The 18,011-nt window shown below is 45.6% G+C and overlaps 1 protein-coding gene across 1 annotated transcript; it reads right to left on the bottom strand.

Moving 5' to 3' along the window:
* Positions 1-5,273: 5,273 nt before the first annotated feature.
* On the bottom strand, positions 5,274-15,781 carry Stard5 (StAR related lipid transfer domain containing 5). The gene is made up of 6 exons (XM_021654756.2): positions 15,613-15,781; positions 14,963-15,012; positions 14,489-14,621; positions 10,844-10,961; positions 10,002-10,095; positions 5,274-7,000 (listed from the first exon to the last, which is right to left on the bottom strand). The coding sequence occupies exons 1-6, from the start codon at positions 15,709-15,711 to the stop codon at positions 6,853-6,855; spliced, it is 642 nt and encodes a 213-aa protein (XP_021510431.1). The 5' UTR covers positions 15,712-15,781; the 3' UTR covers positions 5,274-6,852.
* Between the last annotated feature and the right edge of the window lie 2,230 nt (positions 15,782-18,011).

Raw genomic sequence — 18,011 nt, 5'->3', positions numbered from 1 at the left:
AAAAGTCTCTGCTTTTATCATTATATGGAAGCTGTCTTCGTGTGGGGAGACTTTTCCGCCTCCCCTTCCCAAGTTTCGGCTCAATTAATACCGTCCCTCTCCTCTCTAGGCTTTAAAATAGATTCTCGAGAAAAATCCAGCTTATTTCACCCATTGCATTCTTGGGAATGGAGACGTCACTCACCTTAGTATGCCCTCTGGAACCTACTGTTTCCTTCCCGGAAGCCTTAACTCTCGCCTCCCTCCAAAGCTTTTGGGGAAACTTTAATTGGCTTCAACCATGGTTTTTGTTTGTTTGTTTTTTTCTCCCCAGTACCCTACAGTCTCTCTCTGATCTCCTAAAAAGGGATAAAAACCTCTCCTCCCCAAGAGCTCTCTCTTCAGAGGAAGTTGGGGCTTTAGAGGACATTAATGCAGCCCTAAAAGCCATGGCACTCACTAGGTATGATCCAAAAGTGTCATACAGCTTCTCATTTTAACTCCTCCCCTAATTCCAGGGGCACTGTACCAGCCCCAGGGAGCACTGGGATGGTGCCACACCCTGATGGACAGTGCACCTAGAATTCTAACTGGTGTGGATATGCTCACTGTTACGATTAGAAATGGCAGGGAGAAAGCCCTGCAAATAGGAAGAGAACCCAATATTCTTGTCACCCCTCATTCTCTCCAGTATTCAATGACCACTCAGAAATCACTCCTGCTTTGCTATTAGCCTAATTGGATTCCTGGGACAAATTAATAGTCATTATCTTAACGAAAGATGGTACCTCTGTTGTGGTAGCTACTCTCCCATCACCCCATCACTGAGGCCTCCTCAGCATTTACTAATGGAGGAAAGAGGAGGAGATGTTGTAATAATATACTATCCTCCTGGGGATGAACATACCATTATTCAATTTAGAGAGTTGCTCTATCAGTCCCCCCAATAAAAGAAATGTTATGCTATTTATTTAGTCCTTGAAAAGGCCAATGGGTCCTTTAATCTTTTCTCAGAAAGTGTACATGCTGTTAATTTGCTTCCTTGATTATCGAGATCTTTGGTCAAACTAGACACCAACACTAGCTTCTCTGTTCAGCCAAGTCTAGGCCCTCTTAAAGGAAAGAGACGCTCGCCTCGACATCCAGTATGTCAGGTTTCACAGTTCTCTGCTAGGGCCAATATCTGAGGGAAATGCCCTCGCTGATCAGACCGCCTCTACAGGGGTATTCACAGCCTCTGTGGAGCAAGCAGATCAATTCCATTCCCGAACACACACAGATATAAAAGTGTTTCACACCCATTTCTCCATGTTCCTCTTGCTCAGCTTCAGAGGATAATAAAAACATGCTCTTCTTGTGCATCCCTTATTACTACCCCAGCTTTACAAACGATAAGCACTAGCACCCAGGGTCTCAAATCCAATGCCTTCCAGCAAACTGATGTCATCCCCCAATGCAGCCGTCAACTATATGTCTTTGCTACTCTTGACACATACTCTTATTTCCTATGGGATACAGCCCAAATGGCAGAAAACTCAAAAAGGCAAATTCAGCACATGCTCTCCACTTTTGCCATCATGGGCATTCCTCAACAGATAAAAACCGATGTTGGCCCTGCTTTTACTAGCTCTCACTTCAAGACCTTCTGCTCACCATGGGAGAATGCCCATCACACAGGGATTCCTTACAATCCCCACAGCCAAGGAATCATAGAAAAGACTGCACCAAACTCTAAAGCCCAAGGTAAAAAACAAAACACAATCCCCTATCCTCCTAACATACAATCAGCAATGGCTAGAGCCACTTTAAATAGATTCAACATTTACAAAAATTCCAAACATCCTGTATCCCTCTACTGGCACACACCAGGCATAACTCCTCCCAACCTGGTATGATGGCATGATCCCTTAGATGTGTAAGACCTGGGGTCTCACAGCTCAGGAGTTCAAGATCGCGCCCTTCCCAGAAACTCCCCCAGAAAAAAGCAAGAGGTTTATTAACCATTGCACAATGGGGTCACCCCTGCCGGTCAGCAAAGAGTGGCACCGGGAGACAAAGGCCTTTAGGTTTTTAAAAGAAAAATTGTGGGAAATTTGAAGTTGCAGTTTTGGCAACTTAGGATTGGATGAGGAAGCTATAAAGTAAGATAATTGGTTAGTCTTAGGTGCTCAAGCTTGGCCAGTCCTGCCAAGTGTGGATGCAGCTGCAATTTAAGGTGAGGGTGGTTAGCTCATCCTTGAAGATTAGGGGCTACAGACTTTTGGCTGGAGGTCAAAAGCTACTCAGAAGAAGTCTAGGTTCATTGCTAAGAAACGCTATCTCAAGGACAAGGGTCTGGTCCTTTTGCTGAGTGAAGGTCATTGCTTGCTTGCCCTTTTTTTATATCTGTCCTCACAGATAGGGTCACATTCCTTCACTCTCTGTAAAGGTACTAAGAGGCTTTAGCTTAACCTGGACCTAAAACTCAAAACTATAGGCTTTAGAAGACATATAGGTTACAAAGTTAGCCTAACCCTTTCAGATGGAATATGGAAGGGACAGCTGATCTCCTCAAACACCAGAGATGATTTACTTCGGGGCATTGCCAGTTGTTGTTTGTTTGTTTGTTTTTTGTTTTTTTCTTTCTTTCCTCAGCACCAGCCCAGGCCTATTTGGGTCCCAGCCAGAAATGTCCAACACCACCCCACCAAACAAGAAGATGCCCTTTTCTTGCAGACAGGTCAAGGACTGAGGAGGCAAAGGAGATGGCATCCCTGACAGGACAGCAAGATGTCTGGAAAGGACATCCATGGCCTGGTGGCTGCTGCCCAAGCTATGTGTCCCCTTCTCTCCTCCATTCTATGGCTGTCTCTGTTATTCTCCATTTTAACATCATTACCACCCAGCCCCTCCCTAATCCTCCCAGTACCCACCACTAGATATTTCTTTGTTAGAGAAACCTATTACGGCCACAACAAAGTTATAGGAACAGGGGATTGCCCTCCAAAAGGGTGCCAGGAGCCTTTGAGAATCCCAGTATAGCCAGACTCTCCCCTCCTTGGCTCCATGTTGGTCATTGGGACCTACAGAGTAAGTTTTGGTTTTTTAAAAGCTCACTTATGTTATGTAAATGTTTTTGCTTTAATCCCAGGTGTGGGATACGGGACTGCCTTAGTTTATCCACAGCTGGTAATTGCCTCATGCAGCTTGGAGAGGGCCATAGTCTTTGCCAGCTGCAGTTGGTAGAATTCTGAAGACTCTGAGAGTGGATAAATACCAGAGCCCAGAGAGAAAATAAAACAAACAACAACAACAAAAAACACTTCAAGGAGACTGTCAGAGGAGAAAGAAGGGTGCTGGTTCATTCTGCTGCCGCATTTGCTGTTTGCCGGTGTGCTGATTAGCTGGACTGGTGGATATCCCGACGACTAAGATTAGAATTGTCCCAAAGAACCCAATGACTGTAACCAGTCAGAAGGAACAAAAGAAAACCCTGCCCCTTCTCCCCAGCAACCTTGTTTCTCTCCTACCTAGTGTTGGGGTATTGGAAGGAATTAGAATGGATAAGGGGTGGAAAAGGGAAGTAGAGGCATTAGAAACCAATAAAGTAGATAAAAAAAAGTACACAAACAGGGACCTTCCTGCTTCTGGCCTCTTGTTTCATACAATTCCTAAACAACAAGTAAGCAACATTGCCAAAGTCACCACCAACAAGGTTCTGGTTCAATACCAAACCATTCCTAACCTAGAGGATAATGACTATGAAGATACCTCCCAAAACAAAAAGAGGAAGATGTGGGGATGGGGAGCTGTGGAAGTAAGGGGAGGGGAGAGCCGGCCTAGAGAAAGAGTGGGGTTGAGGTATGTCCAACCCCCCAAAATCTCATTTTGGCAGGAGTAGGGCTGATCCCTCTCCCCCTGTCCTGGGCCTACGTGTCCTGGCACATATAGCCCTGTGCTTCTACCCCTTCTGCCCCGCTGGGAGAGCTCACATAGCCTGGTAGCCAGGTTAAACTTCCTCTTCCCTTATAAAGTCATGGCCAGCAGCACCTGGAATCCCTCCTCATGTAAATTAGGTATCCTCAGCACCCTGGGGCCCCAGCCAATGATGTACACTAATCCAAAAGTCTCTACCCATCCCCCAAAGGTTTAAATGATCTTTGTTTCCCCAAATTAAATGGGTTGTCTCACTCAAGTTGCCTCTTGAAAAGTCTGTTTTTTGATGGGATCACTGTCTGAAGTCTTTTTCACTGCTCCCCTCAACCTCATCCGGCTCCTGTTTCCCCTCTCATGGTCTATCCCATTGGTCTCAGTCCAAGCTGATTTCGATAAAATGGGCGGGAAAACTGCAGAGTGAGTGTAAACTTCAGGATATGAGCATAACATAAAAATTATTACCAATGTCCGATCTCTCACAAGTCAGGCACTCTGCTTGATGTTAAATGATAGTCATTTGTGATCACAGCAACTTCATCAATGGCAATCCTGTGCCAGCATACTGGAGGGTACTGAGGACAATACATGGCTTGTCTGGCTAGATATGGTAGGGCAGAGAGATTCAGTCATTCCTTCTGTGACCTGGTAGACATGAGCAGGCCCAGAAGCTTCAAAACAAAGTACACCAGGGAATAAAAACAAAACAAAGCAACCCTCTCAGCATCTGGGCATGGTGACGCACATATGTAATCCCAGTACTTGTAGAGGCAAAGGCAGAGACAAGCAGATCTCTGTGAGTTCCAGGCCCACCAAGGCTACATAGAGGAACCCTGTCTCAACAAAAACAAAAACCAAAAAACAACTCCCTCCAAAACATAAAAACAAAACAAAATTCTCATCGTGTTTGTAGCATGTGTATGGCCAAGGAGAATATTTGCTTTGGTCATTTCTGAACATCTGATAGCCAAGCTCAGTGCAACTCAATGTGACTCTCGATTATCCACATGGTTTTAGCAGGTCTGGGCCAGGGGTTGAGATCCTCATACCCAGTGATCCCATGACCAGATGACAGAAGAAGGCCTGGCAAGGCTCACTGACAAAACACCAGAGATGATTTACTTCGGGGCATTGTCAGTGGAGCTGGCTAGTGTAACTTTCTGGTTTTTCTAGAATCTAAGCTGGGAATGTTTGCTGGAAGTGAACGCAGAAACTCCAGCGGGACTCCTCTCATCATGGAAAGCCTTTCAGTGACCTGCATAGCTCAGGTGCACTTACTCTGACGAATGATGGCATGTTACTGGAGCTCCCATGCTTACTTCTCCAGGCCACTTTCAATTCTGTCCTGTATCAGACAAGTAGATAAGGAATTCAAGAGACCATTTATATCAATCTTTCAGATTTAATAGAAGATAAATTTGATCTAACAGTAAAAGGTATGGGGCTGGGGAGATAGCTGGCAGTAAAATGCTACCTGAATTTAATTCCTAGAGACCAGAAAAACAAACAACCAACCAAATACAACCAACCAACCAACCATCTAACCAAATGAAAACAAAATAAATAGATGTGGTGTCATTCACTGGTAATCTCAGATCTGGGGAGTCAGAAAGATGCAGATCCCTGGAACTCGCTGGCAATCCAGCCTAGTCTACGTGGTGAGTTCCAGGCCAATGAGAGAGCCTGTCTCAAAAAATCCAACCAAACCAGAGAGAGACCACAGAAAGAGATCAAGAGTCAGTGTCCAAACCCTAGGGAACAGAGCAGCAGCAAGAAAACTAGACAGGTCGGGACAGACTGTAGAAAATGTCTGAGCCAAGCCTCCTCAATATGAAAATGTGTCCAAATAAGCCCTTTGACTAGAGCCCCCATGCCCAATAACAACAACAAAAATGTGAAGAATAAATGGAGAAAGAGTAGAGGACTTAGTAAAATCTACTAAAGGGAACAGGGGCTAGACAATGAGGAGCACCATGTCTCTGAAGACAATGTCAGCTGACAGAGGTCTTTCCTTTCTTCATATGATAAAAACCAAGAATGTAAATTTACTCTAAGCTAAGGAGACACCATTTTCCCCTACTGGAATGGCAGGCTTTGTGGCAACTGTTGGTTACTGTAGGCTTGTGCAGGCCCACAGCACAGGAGACATTTCCTTCCTTCCTACCGGCTGCATAGCCTGATGGGGCCAGGAATGCCTCAGCAAGACATAGTGAAGTACATGGCAGGGGGGGTCTTCTCCCCGGAGTCCAGCACGCACCTAGGAGCAGCTGGCCCCACCCAGAACCACAACCACAGGCCACACAAACTCCCACTTGCTCCCAAAGATACAATTTGGCCTGGGGCAGAAACAAATTGGTTCCATGGGGACATTAACATTAACTCATGAAGGGAAAAACAGACAGGAAAAGATGATTCTGACGGAAGATACGACAGAAGTTAGATTGAAAGGGTTTTTCCTTAAGGCTTATCCTGTGGTTTAAAATATCACTTCTTTGAAAGGGGGTAAAAGGGGGGGAGTCTTGTGCTAAAAATTTGTATATAAAAGCATATCAGAAAATGAACACAGGGATCTGGGAGCTCCAGATGCAGGACTTTGTGACCAGAATGGATGATGACCCTTTAAGACCAGCACTGAGACACGGTATTTGATAGCAACCGGCCCTGGACCACAAGGAATCAAAGGGTGCCTGAGCCATGCTTTGTCAGGTGGCCATAGCAGGACCTGCCCTGCCAGGTGTGTGAGCGTGCACCATGTCAAGCCGATAGACCCTGCCTTCCACACCAAACCCAAGAGGAAGGAGTGGTGGGGTAGGGGGGATGGGCTGCCCTTCTGGAATAGCACCCTGAGACTCGCTGTTCACTAGGGCAGCTCAAAAGGCCACAGCAGCTGTTCCATGTTCTTGACGCTCAATAGCTGGAGCTCCTGAGGGATCGTGGGTGTTCCTTGCCGAAAGGCAACGGTCAGTGGTGGAACTTCCTCACCGCCTTCTGAAGGTTGGGGTAGAACTGAGCCATGCTTCGAGGGAAGAAGGAGTCCACCACACTCTGAGGGAGGTAGCCACTCAGGTCTGTCTGGAAGAATGTGACCAGGTTGGTTTTGTTGGGCTCCCTGAGAAAGAAGGAGCAGAAATAGTGGGTAAAGCATGTACCATGGAAGCACCTTTCACGGAGCCATGACCAGCAGAAAGGGGCCCAGACATGGTGGTCATTTCTACTCCTGGTGGGGACTCAGCACCCAGGGCTCCTCTCACTCTCCTTGTTCTGGATAACATATGCTTTAGGGGACATACTACACAGTTGCTCCAGACACATTGGGAAGCTGATGCCATGCCCTAAGTAGGACAGCTGCTCCTTGTGGCTCTTATCAACTGTGTTTTTAGTGGCTGGGTACTTCTGGGTCACTCTAGGCCCTTTCCAGAGCCCAGCAAGGTTAAAACTTCCGTGCCAGTGCTTACTATGAAACACACAGTTGAGTTTTCAGCCTGTGTGGTTTGTGACCACACAACATACTCCGTCACAGATTTGTCTTTTAAGTCGGACATGAAAGAAATTTGCAAAATTGGGGAATAGTGCCATTCTTCTCAGCTGTTTTTTTTTTTTTTTTTTTTTTGTCATTAGAAAAGCTGATTATCTTGATGTTACTTAACATTTCAATTCATTTAGTAGCCTTTCGTGAACCTTTTTTTTTTTTTTTTTAGATTGCTCAGTCTTAATTTAAAACATCACATAATGGTAATTACAACTTCCACGGACTGGAGTCTTGTGGAGTCCTCAATCATATTTTAGGGGGAAAATGCAGCCTTATATTCAAATTTTGAGCTCTGTTGTTTTAGAGAACTGAGGGCTAATTTCTATGTGTGTGAAGAGCCTTTGGCAAGGGGTGGGAGAAGCCCAAATGCAGGGTCCCATCTACTGGTGAAGCAGCAACAGGGGATTAGGTTAACTCAGAAGCTGAAAAGGTAAGTAGGGCATGACCAACCAGGAGCCTGGAGGGGTCTTCGCGGTCACACACCCCACAGTGGCCAGGTTCGGAAAAACTACCTGGCATTTCATTTGAGTGATGCTATCCACAGCTCTGGTCTCTTCAGAAACGCCACACAGTATCGTACCTCAGAGGTTCTCTGACATGGAACCCCTGACATCAGAGACTCTACAGTCTGCTCCCCTGGCTGTATAGAACAGCTACTGGGCCATGTCACTGTTACACCACCCGTAGCTTGCCTACTGTGTGTTCCCTAAAGCAGCCCTCAGCTTCAGCCTCAAGGGGAATGGGCTCCGCTCTTACTCATGTAGATGCTCCCCTGCATACACCTGGCAAGCTGGACAGGCAAGGCAGGCCTCAGCATCTGATTACTGGGAACGGAGCTAGGAAAAGTGGTCAAGGCTAGTTTTCTAGGCCCACACTAGAAGGTCCGGTCTCCTCTGTACTGGGACAGCTGTGTGCATGTGTGCGTGGCTTTATTACTGGCACACTTAAAGTTTTGTGCCATTTAAGAAAAGCTTTTTCTCTTCTGCTCCACTTATCTATTGCCCACTTTTTCATTATGCCTTGATGGCAGTATCTTTAAAACAGCTTTCAACGTCAGTAGCATCCTCCTTCCAATTTGTCATCCTTCAATATTGTGCTGACAAATGAGTATCTAGCTTATTTATCTGAGTTTTAGAATCAATTTTTTTGTAACCTTAAAATAAATTTCTAAAAATTGGTCAAGTATTTATTTTAATTACTAAAATTACATTGAATCCAAAGGTGAAGTTACAAGGAATGCGCATTGTGAAAATACCAAACCTCACATTCCATGAACATGGAAATGTTCTTCCAGTCAGAGAAAATTCCCTGGATTTTAATCACACCAGACTCTTGTGCTTTTCTGATATACATCTTGACATATAGTTGTATTAATGTCTAAGCATTTACATTTTAGAGAGCTAATAGAAAGAGTATTGTACTTTTATTTTCAAATTCTACTTTACCTCTGCTGGAAGGTAGGAAAGTGATTGCATTGTTTGTGAATTCATTTTGTATAATATGTCCTTAAGATTATTTTGGTCAAGTATTTTTTTTCAATTTTTGTATATAGATGACCGTGTCTTATGTATGCAACGATTATTTTATCGTTTCATTCTTAATACACGTGTTTTTTTTTATTAAAAAAAAAAGAAAGAAAGAAACGCTTTCCAAGAGAAGTTTGGCGAGCCCACTCAGTGGACATGATGTTCTGCGGGGGTGCTCTGTCTGAGTTTTAGTAATGGTCTAGGCACCAAGACCTGCTTCCTGGGACTGCGTGGGGAAGCCCACACTTTCCTGTCTGGCTATCTGCAGGAGATGCAGGGACACATGAGCAGGTGCAATCCCTCTCCTTGTGAACTTGGATGTTGCTCATAAGAAACCTAGGACCTTCAGGTAACTCATTGCCTAGAGAGCTCTTGCCAAGATCCTGGCTGCATCTATGAGTATATTCAGGGCTCTCTGGCTCCTTTCCAGGGCTGATTCACAACATGGTCTCAGAACTGTCCTCGAGGCCCCGAGCTCTGTCCCGTTTCCTATAAAGAAAGGTGGTCATTGTGTGCACAACGGGTAGGGAATTTGCTCTAGTCTGGTGGGTATTCTCAGAGAGTACAGAGATCTGGAGCTCTGTACTGCACTGTATTCCTGGGCTTTTACTGTGGACACATCTCGTAACTATCATAACCCTTAGTCTGCTTATTTGCTCAATGGAACTGCAAATGGGAACATTTGCCTGACCTGTTCTGTGGGGCTGGCACCTGGTGGTGGTTGGTGCACAGCTTTAAGCCCAGCACTTGGATTCAGAGGGAGAAGGATCTCTGAGCTGGAGGCTTGCCTGGTCTACAGAGGGAGTCTAGGACAGCCAGGGCTACCCAGAACCCTGTCTCAAAAAACAAAACAAAACAAAGACCTAAAATTAAAACAACAACAAAATCCGGGTAACACCTCCTCACAACTTTGCCAGGTGCCACCTATGGATGACACGTCATTTCACCGAGTACCTATGTGTGACAACGTATTTTGGGACATCACTATTAGTTTTGTAGATTACAATCCAAGTGCCTGTTTGTCTCAGACAAAGTCTTCCACCCACTTTCCTTACCCTGGCAGTGGTTCACAGAAGCACCCGCATGGATGGTTAAATCCTCTCACAAAACCTGGCTGTGGGGGACACAATGGATGCTCCACATGGGTAGCTGGAAGACATTCATGAGGTCAGTGAACTCACCTTCAGACAGCAGGGTTACCACCACCAGCACTGAAGATCTGCTGTCTGCACAGGCCCAGTGACTGAAAGCCCAGCTACGGATTCTGCCACCTTCAACTTCCTTATGCTTACACTCACTGCAAGTTCACACACACATGCATGCTCAGCCCCACACACAAACGCACATGCTTCGATACATGCACATACATGCATTTGCTCCCACACAGTTTTCTCCAACTCTTTAAGAATTTCAGAAGAGGGAACCTTTCAGAATACAAGGCTCAGGTGGGAGAAGATTCCTCTCTCAGACTTCAGCCCACAGGAGAGTGAGGATGTGTCCCCCGTTTTCTCTAGAGGCAGACGCAGAGGAATGGTTGGGCTCTGCTTTCCACAGGACAGGAATGGGGCAGAAAGCAACCATATGGTCAGGGTGCTCCGGTGGACGACACACTGACTACAGAGAGATTAACTGCTGTCTGCATGTCCACAGTATGAACTCTGAGCTCAGCGGAAATGAGAAACAGGGCTTACAACATCTGAGGCATAACAAAGCCTGGGCATATGCTCTCCCCATTTCAGACCCTAAGGCATAAGATCTCCTTAACTCTACAAGGGAAGAGGATAGAACACAAGAGCTTGCTGATGGCTTTTAATCACCCAGCTTTCCTTGAAGATCTAAGGGTGTGTAAGACAGAGCCCAGGACTAGGACAGTAAGTAAACACCTACCGTCACTTACCATTGGAACTGATGGTGCCGTCCTCATATTTTTTCACCAGTACCAAGTCCACAAAGTCCCTGGGAGAAATGAGCTTCATGGCAGCCGAGGGTGTGGCGGTTCTGCTCACACAGAGTGTCTGCCAAAACAAACAGGGCTCAGGCCTGCTGAAGACAGGTCCATTGCATACCCAGAATTTGGGAAATAAAATGCATGGGCAATATGGGGAGTTGCAGCAGGAGGACCGAAAGGAAGCCTCGGGGCACTTGGGCACTTCCCTGTGGGTGCGTTGAAGGTCCTAATGATTTCATCACTTTCCAAATGATTTCATCTCCATGTCTTTTAAAAAAACAACTCACCTGAGAACAGGTTGTGTGATAACAGGGTCCTCTCCCCCATCCACCTAGTATCATCCTAGCTTGCACTGCCCAGGGTACAAGATCCCTTGCGATGCTAAAGATCTTCAGGAATTCTGACCGCACTATCTGTTCATGGTGCCCCACACTGGGCTCAGTATGTCAGTTTCCCTTTCTTAAGCACAGTCCCAGAAACAAGTCCATTTCTGAATTCATCTAACCTGTAGCAGGCACAGTGGAAGTAATCGCTATTTTTTACAATCATATCATCTACTGAGTACATCTGACAGAGGCACGTGTTACAGACGCAAGTTCGCTCCAGGTTCACATCTCATCCACACATCATTTATGCTTCTCCTATTAAGAATCAGGACGATTGAGGGCCGTCCAAATCATGCTGACGAATGTCACCTGAAAGAGGGGGTCCTTGCTGCCTACCTTCACTCTTTCACCTAATGAACACTCCCCACCCCTTCCCACTGGCTTCTCTGCTTTTCGGCATGCCCAAGTTCCCCAGCAGCCTGTGCTTTCTCTCTTTCTGTACCTAATATCCACTGAAGACTGTGTCTCTCTGGTGACAAGCCAAATCTTTTTATGGACACTTGAATTAATGAGAACAAAGCATTCCCACATATCTCATGCAGAGATGAAAAATACTTTTCACTTTGTGTTTAATCATGCTTTATTCAAATTTCTAATGTAATCATGTTAATAAATTACACTTTACCTCAGTCCAGTACTTTAAAAAAAAAGTACTGTGATCAAAAGAAACACAGGATTAATTTTTTTTCAATCTACATGAATATCTCTAATAAAATTTGGCAATGTCAAAAAAGAAAACCAACATGCATTATGCGGGGGGAAAAAATGGAGTCAGGCTGGGCCTAGTGGTGTAAGCTTGTAATCCAAGCACTTGGGAGGCAGAAGCAGGTAGATGAACCTGGTCTACATACTGGATTCCAGGCCAGCAAAGGCTATGTAAAGAGACCCTGGTTTTGTTGTTGTTGCTTGTTTTTTTTTTTTTTTTAAAGTTTAGTGGGCTGTGTAAAACAGAGTTCAAGAAAAATAATTAATTACATACTGCTTAAGAAAAACATTCTTCTTGTTGGTGACTTGCTTTGTTTATTGAATTGCAATGTAGCCTTGCCTAGTGTGGAGTTCATAAGTAGTCTGGCTCTCCCCAACCCCCTAATCCTCATACTCCAGACTGCTGAGATTACAGGTATGTGGCAGCAGGGGACCAGCTCCTGCTGACTCCGTTACCTGTGTGCACTTAGAAACTTCTCTTTATTTCAGTCAGACTGTTTTCCTTTCCCCAGGGCTCAGGATAGGGAGCTTGTGGCCAGGAATAGGACATCCAACAACTGCCTTGACGTCGCTGACAGGTTAAGCATTGTTATGGCTGTTCAGACATCAGCCTGCGGATTGCCTAGCTTTTCATTCTCTCTGTCCCACCAGCCACTGTACTGAGACCAAAAAGAACAAGGGTGCTAAAGAGATGGAGCCACTTTTACTCCCAATAGATGACGCACAGGGCTGTCGGGGTGGTTTAGTGGGTAAAGTATTTGCTGTGCAAATGTGAAGACTGAAACTTAGGTTTCCTAGAACCCATATACAAGTTGGACAGGAGTGTTAATTCAGCTATAATCCCAGAAGGGATATGGAGGCAGGGAATCCCTGGAGTAAGCTGACTAGAACTGCAAGCAAGCTCCAGATTCAGCAAGAGATTCTGCCTCAACTTATACAGTGGAGAGTGACTGTGGAAGACACTTCTTGGGGTTCCACACACAAAGAAACCGTATCCACACACATATGTGTAACACACACACATATACATATACAAACACTCTCTCTCACACACACATATGCGAGCCCTTCTGTTATGGCCTTTGTATAATATATAAACGGCACTAACCAAAGGTTGCTTAACTTCACCTATTGGTGCATAATAATTTATATACTCTCTTTGCAGTTTTTTTTTTCCTTTTCTAGTGCTGGTGCCACTTAACTCAGAACAAGAAAATCATATCTATTTATGTGGTTCTTTAAATGCCCCCACTCAAAGCAGCTGGTATTTATAAGGGAAGCTGTTTAACTATTAGAAATGGAAAAAAGAAAGAAAAGAAAAGAAAAGAAAAAAGAAAGAACCACTTGTCATAAATTATAGGCAACTGCAAATTCCACCCAAAATTGCTAGGGTTCTAGTTCAGGCCATGTATTGGTCTTGTAGTAAGGGAAAGCAGTAAGTTAAATAGTACCTAAGGCACATAAGTGCCTGAGATTCACTCTCTTCTTACTGGTACGGGAGAGATGGAGGGAGAGCTGAAACATAGTATCATCCTTGCTGTGTGTTTCCATTCCATCTCTGACTGTGAAGAACATAAAATTACCTTTCTTCCCAGGGATCTCTGCCCCATCCTTTAGACAACAGACTGAAAGGAAATGAGGATTCTCTGTCAGGACAAAGATACCTAGCTCCACAGATTGGCCAGCTGGGAAACACTGTGAGGTTTCACAACGCTGCCTGCTTCTGTAAGCACCAAACAGTGTCAGACAGGTCCTAGATATCAACACTAAGGTGATATTCAAATCGCTCAAGTGTGCTCCTTTAGTGTTGCTCGAAGATTTGTTTCACTGTGATTTTCTATTCTTCTGCGCTCCTATGGTCAAAAGCAAGCAGGTTCTTAACTTATTATAGTTATTAACTTATTATCATTATAGATGATGCCAGGACAGCTTCATCAAGACCAGAGCTGTCTCCTGTAACTCGCCCCTAGCTCATGCGGCTATTTAAATTCACATTTAGATTTGTTAAAATGAATAATTCATTTCCTCAAACCAGTCACCTTTTCACGCTCTGCGGCCCCATGGAGCTTGAGGCTCCCACACTAGACAAGGCCGTTGCAGAACAATGCTGCCATATACCAAGGCTTTCTACTAGGCGGGGCTGGTCTGCAGGGAACACACCCTTGTAAAGGAGACACTGGAATCTAGAAGTGGCCACTTGCAGTGGTCCTGCTGTGGGCAAAGAACCAAAATGGCTCTGTCGACGGACAATGTTTCAAACTAGATCTGAGTCCATGTCTGGGGAGGCCAGGCTTGCCCTGTGCTTTCCCATCCATAGCTCCCTGTCTCTGCTGAGGGTTTCTGGGCCTCTCAGAGTCACAGTTTTCTGACAGAGCCAAGGCTGGGCTGCTGTGCAGGGCACTCCTCTTGCCTATAGGTGTTAGAGATCCTTCTTTAGAGGAGGTAGGGTCAGGTTACTGCATCAGGCCAAGACACCACAGATAAGACACCCAGAGACACTTACGTCAGTGATGCTTTGGACAATTTCAAAACTGGTCACATTGTCATCCCACTTCTCCCGGAGGCCTCCAGCAACTGGCTTTATACAATCCCACACCTCTTCTGGTGTCCCACACAAAATCCCTTCTCCTCGGTACCTGGAACATAAAGCGGATTTTGACCCATGGCATTAATTAAATCTGTTTTCTTAGGATTTACCTCAGGTCTATTACATGTCTCTCCTAGTTCTAGGGCCAGTTGACTGAAAAGGGACTACAATGTGCTAGCCCCCCTCCCCTACAGCCTGCATCAACAGGTACTAAGCCCTCGCAGAACACAGCTTTCTAGACAGGGTTCAAAACACAAGCTGGTGCTTTTCTGGAAGATGACTGGTGATGACAGAGAGCCAGGGTGGACTGAAATCTTTCATGAAGCAACCCCAGAGACACCAGGAAGGGAGTCAAGGTTCTGACAAGCTTTGTTAAAAGTGTGCACTTACAGATTCCCTGCAAACTCCTCAGATGGCCTCCAAGAAATTGAAACTCCATTCTGTCAAAAGGCACAGGATTGTAAAATTTTAGAGCTAGAGGAAATCTAGGAGATGAAATCTCAAGACATGATTCTCCAAGGTCACCCAACCCGTTCCTGGCACAGCTGGGATCTGTCATGGATGTAGTTGCCTTCATGGTAGGTGATGGGCAGGTGATGAGCAGAGTGGTCTGGTTGGCTGACTCCAGGAGCTGTGGAGTCAATCGCCTTCAATTCCATCAAGAACTTTTGTTTTCTTAAGCAATTTAGTGATGTGTGTGTGTGTGTGTGTGTGTGTGTGTGTGTGTGTGTGTTAATCAGAAGCGTCAAGGAAGAAAACTACTTCCCTGCCGCCCTCCGGGAGAAGGGATTTGCGTTCTTTGGTACAGAGTTGCAGGTCCAATCCTAACCTCACAGTCAGGTGACCTTGAGTGTGCTTCTAAACGAAAGGGGCAGGAATCTCCAGGAGTCCCGCCACCCTCAGTGGAATCGCTCTCTCACTCCACCTCCGGTGTCCGTGGTGCGGAAAATCTCGGGCAGAGGAGAAGCCAGGGAGTTTGGAGGACTCCAACCCCCGGGAGCTGTCTCCAGATCCCCATTCCCGCCCAGTCCTTCACTCACGCCTTCCCGGCACTTCTTCCAGCCGGACGAGTCCTGCCGGTACCGGAGCACCTTCCCCGCCACGACCTCACTCTCCTGCGTGGCCCAGGACAGGTCCATAGTCTTGGTGGGCAGGATCCCAGCTGAGCAGCGCCGGTTCGGCTCGGCGGAAAACCGGGCCTTGGGCGGAGCCTGGAGGCCCGCCCCTGAGCTCCGCCTCCCTTTCAGAATAGGTCTTCTCTCTCCGACAATTCCCGCCCCTTCTTGAAATTGGCAGGTCTGGAGAGGGACGCTGGCCCTGCTGTACCCGCCTTCGTCTTGGGGCGGGTCTCGGGAAGCTCCTGCTCTGCAACAGAAGGCTCTAGGTAGGGCTGGGTGCGGGCTAGGAACTGGCTAGGTATGGAGTTCGGGCGTTTTTCTTTTGGTGCAGGGATGTCTGCTTCTGATAGAGGCTGAAGCGATTCCCATCTCTTTTCGTTGATTAGCTAGTGCCTTTGCTGAGTAGAGGAAGAGAAAACTTTGAAGGGATGGGATTAAAGGGAAGAAGTTGAAACCGATGTCAGATCTATTAACTTCCAGATGCTCAGGGAGCTCTAAGTAGACAAACATACAGAGCAGACAGAGCCATGCGTTGGCACCGGAGGGAGACCCTGGCTTTCCCTTGAGAAACTGCATCCAGATTCCAGAGATAGAAGCAGGAAGGTCACGCATTAAAGGTCTGCCTGGGCAATTTAATGAGTCCCTCATCTCAAAGTGAAAAAAGTAGAAAGAGGTCTGGTGACATAGCTCCGTAGTGGCGTGCTTACCTAGCATAATCAAAGAGACAAATAAATAATAAGCAGACCAGGATATTTTCAGTAACTTCTGGACACAGAGACAGCCAGGCCAGCTGGGGAGCATGGAACTCCATCCCTTTGATAACAGCAGCCCAGGTTTCCCCCTCTTCAAGTCTATCTCCAATTAAATTGTTTGAAACCTCTTTACTGTTTCTTCAAAGGCCGGGAAGGAAGTGTGACTTGAAAGTCCCCTGTGGAAGAAATGAGGGACTGTCTGGCTGGGCGAGGAATCTGGGTACCTTGAGATCCAGACCCAATACTGACCCAATATTTAGATGTCTCTAAACATCTTTGAGATACAATTTGCTCAGGGGTGAAATGTTACTCGAACTTGTATCTCCCTGTGCTACTTCGAAGAGCACATGAAGAAAAGGTGCATTATTCTAGGAGCCATACAAGAGATTGCTCACTTAGCTGTACTTTAAAACTGAGGCATAGACAATCACAAAAGATAATAATTTGAGATGAAGTTGAGATATGTTTAAACTAAAAGTAAATTGTTTGGCTGTAAAAATGGCTTTAAATGGTTAATAAATGTCAAGAAAACTTAAGGAGAAAAAAAAGCATCATGCGTGGAAAGATGCTTTGTGGAAAAAGAAGTGACCATGACACAAAAAGATGCAGAACCCTGGTCATTAGGGATTACGAATTAAATAAGGAGAGCCATCTAGTGGACAGACAGGACAAGATTTGTTAGTGCCCAGTACGGAGAAAGGGTTTTTCCACTGTGGATGGGAGCATGCAAGTGTGTAATGTTCTGCAAACAAAACAAGCGATACGTATTAACAGTTGCTTGTTCTTCCTCTTCAACACAACAGCCTCACCTGCACAGAGGCATGGAAGGCCGCCCTTGTAATGGAAACTCTTATTTGTCAATGCATTAAGCAAAGTTACAAGATACCCATTATGTGTGCTATTATGTAATCATTAAACTCCTGTAACACAGCTGAGGGAGCTGAGGCTGGCTCCAGGGAGTATTCCTCAAGAGAGCAGAGACCCAGGCTGGGTCTAACAATATGACCTGATAGGTGATGGCTCTTCTCATTAACGGCCATTTGCTGTTTGGAGGACACGGGTAGAGTTTAAAGCTTAACTAAATATAAGTTCTTATCTTTCTCCAGATGTGATCTCTGTTCAAGAACCAATAGGAAAACAGGTCATCTGTTACACTACATTAACAAGTGAAAAATACAAGTTGAAGGGTAACAGTGTTGTGAACCTAAATGTCTGTGCTTGAAAGCCAAGCCCGATAACATCCGCTTGTAATCCCAGCATTTAGGAGGCAGAGGAAGGAGGATTACCGCAAGTCTGATGCTCACTTGGTACACGTATTGAGTTTCAGGCTAGACAGGGTACCCAGTGTGACCTCATGGGGGGGGGGGGCGAGAGAAAGTCAAATGAGAAAGATATATAGAGAGAAATAGAAGAAGGAAAGAAAGAAAGAAAGAAAGAAAGAAAGAAAGAAAGAAAGAAAGAAAGAAAGAAAAGAAAAGCAAGCAAGCAAGCTGTAAGCTTTTGGGTTGACGGTACAGTTCAACGCTATAATACTTGCACCATGCTCATGGCCTTGGGATGCATCTTCAG

This window comes from Meriones unguiculatus, chromosome 14 (genome assembly GCF_030254825.1).
Source record: "Meriones unguiculatus strain TT.TT164.6M chromosome 14, Bangor_MerUng_6.1, whole genome shotgun sequence".
Classification (NCBI taxonomy): Eukaryota; Metazoa; Chordata; class Mammalia; order Rodentia; family Muridae; genus Meriones; species Meriones unguiculatus.
The sequence above is the reverse complement of the archived record's forward strand: the minus strand, read 5'-3'. Positions and strand labels throughout refer to the sequence as shown.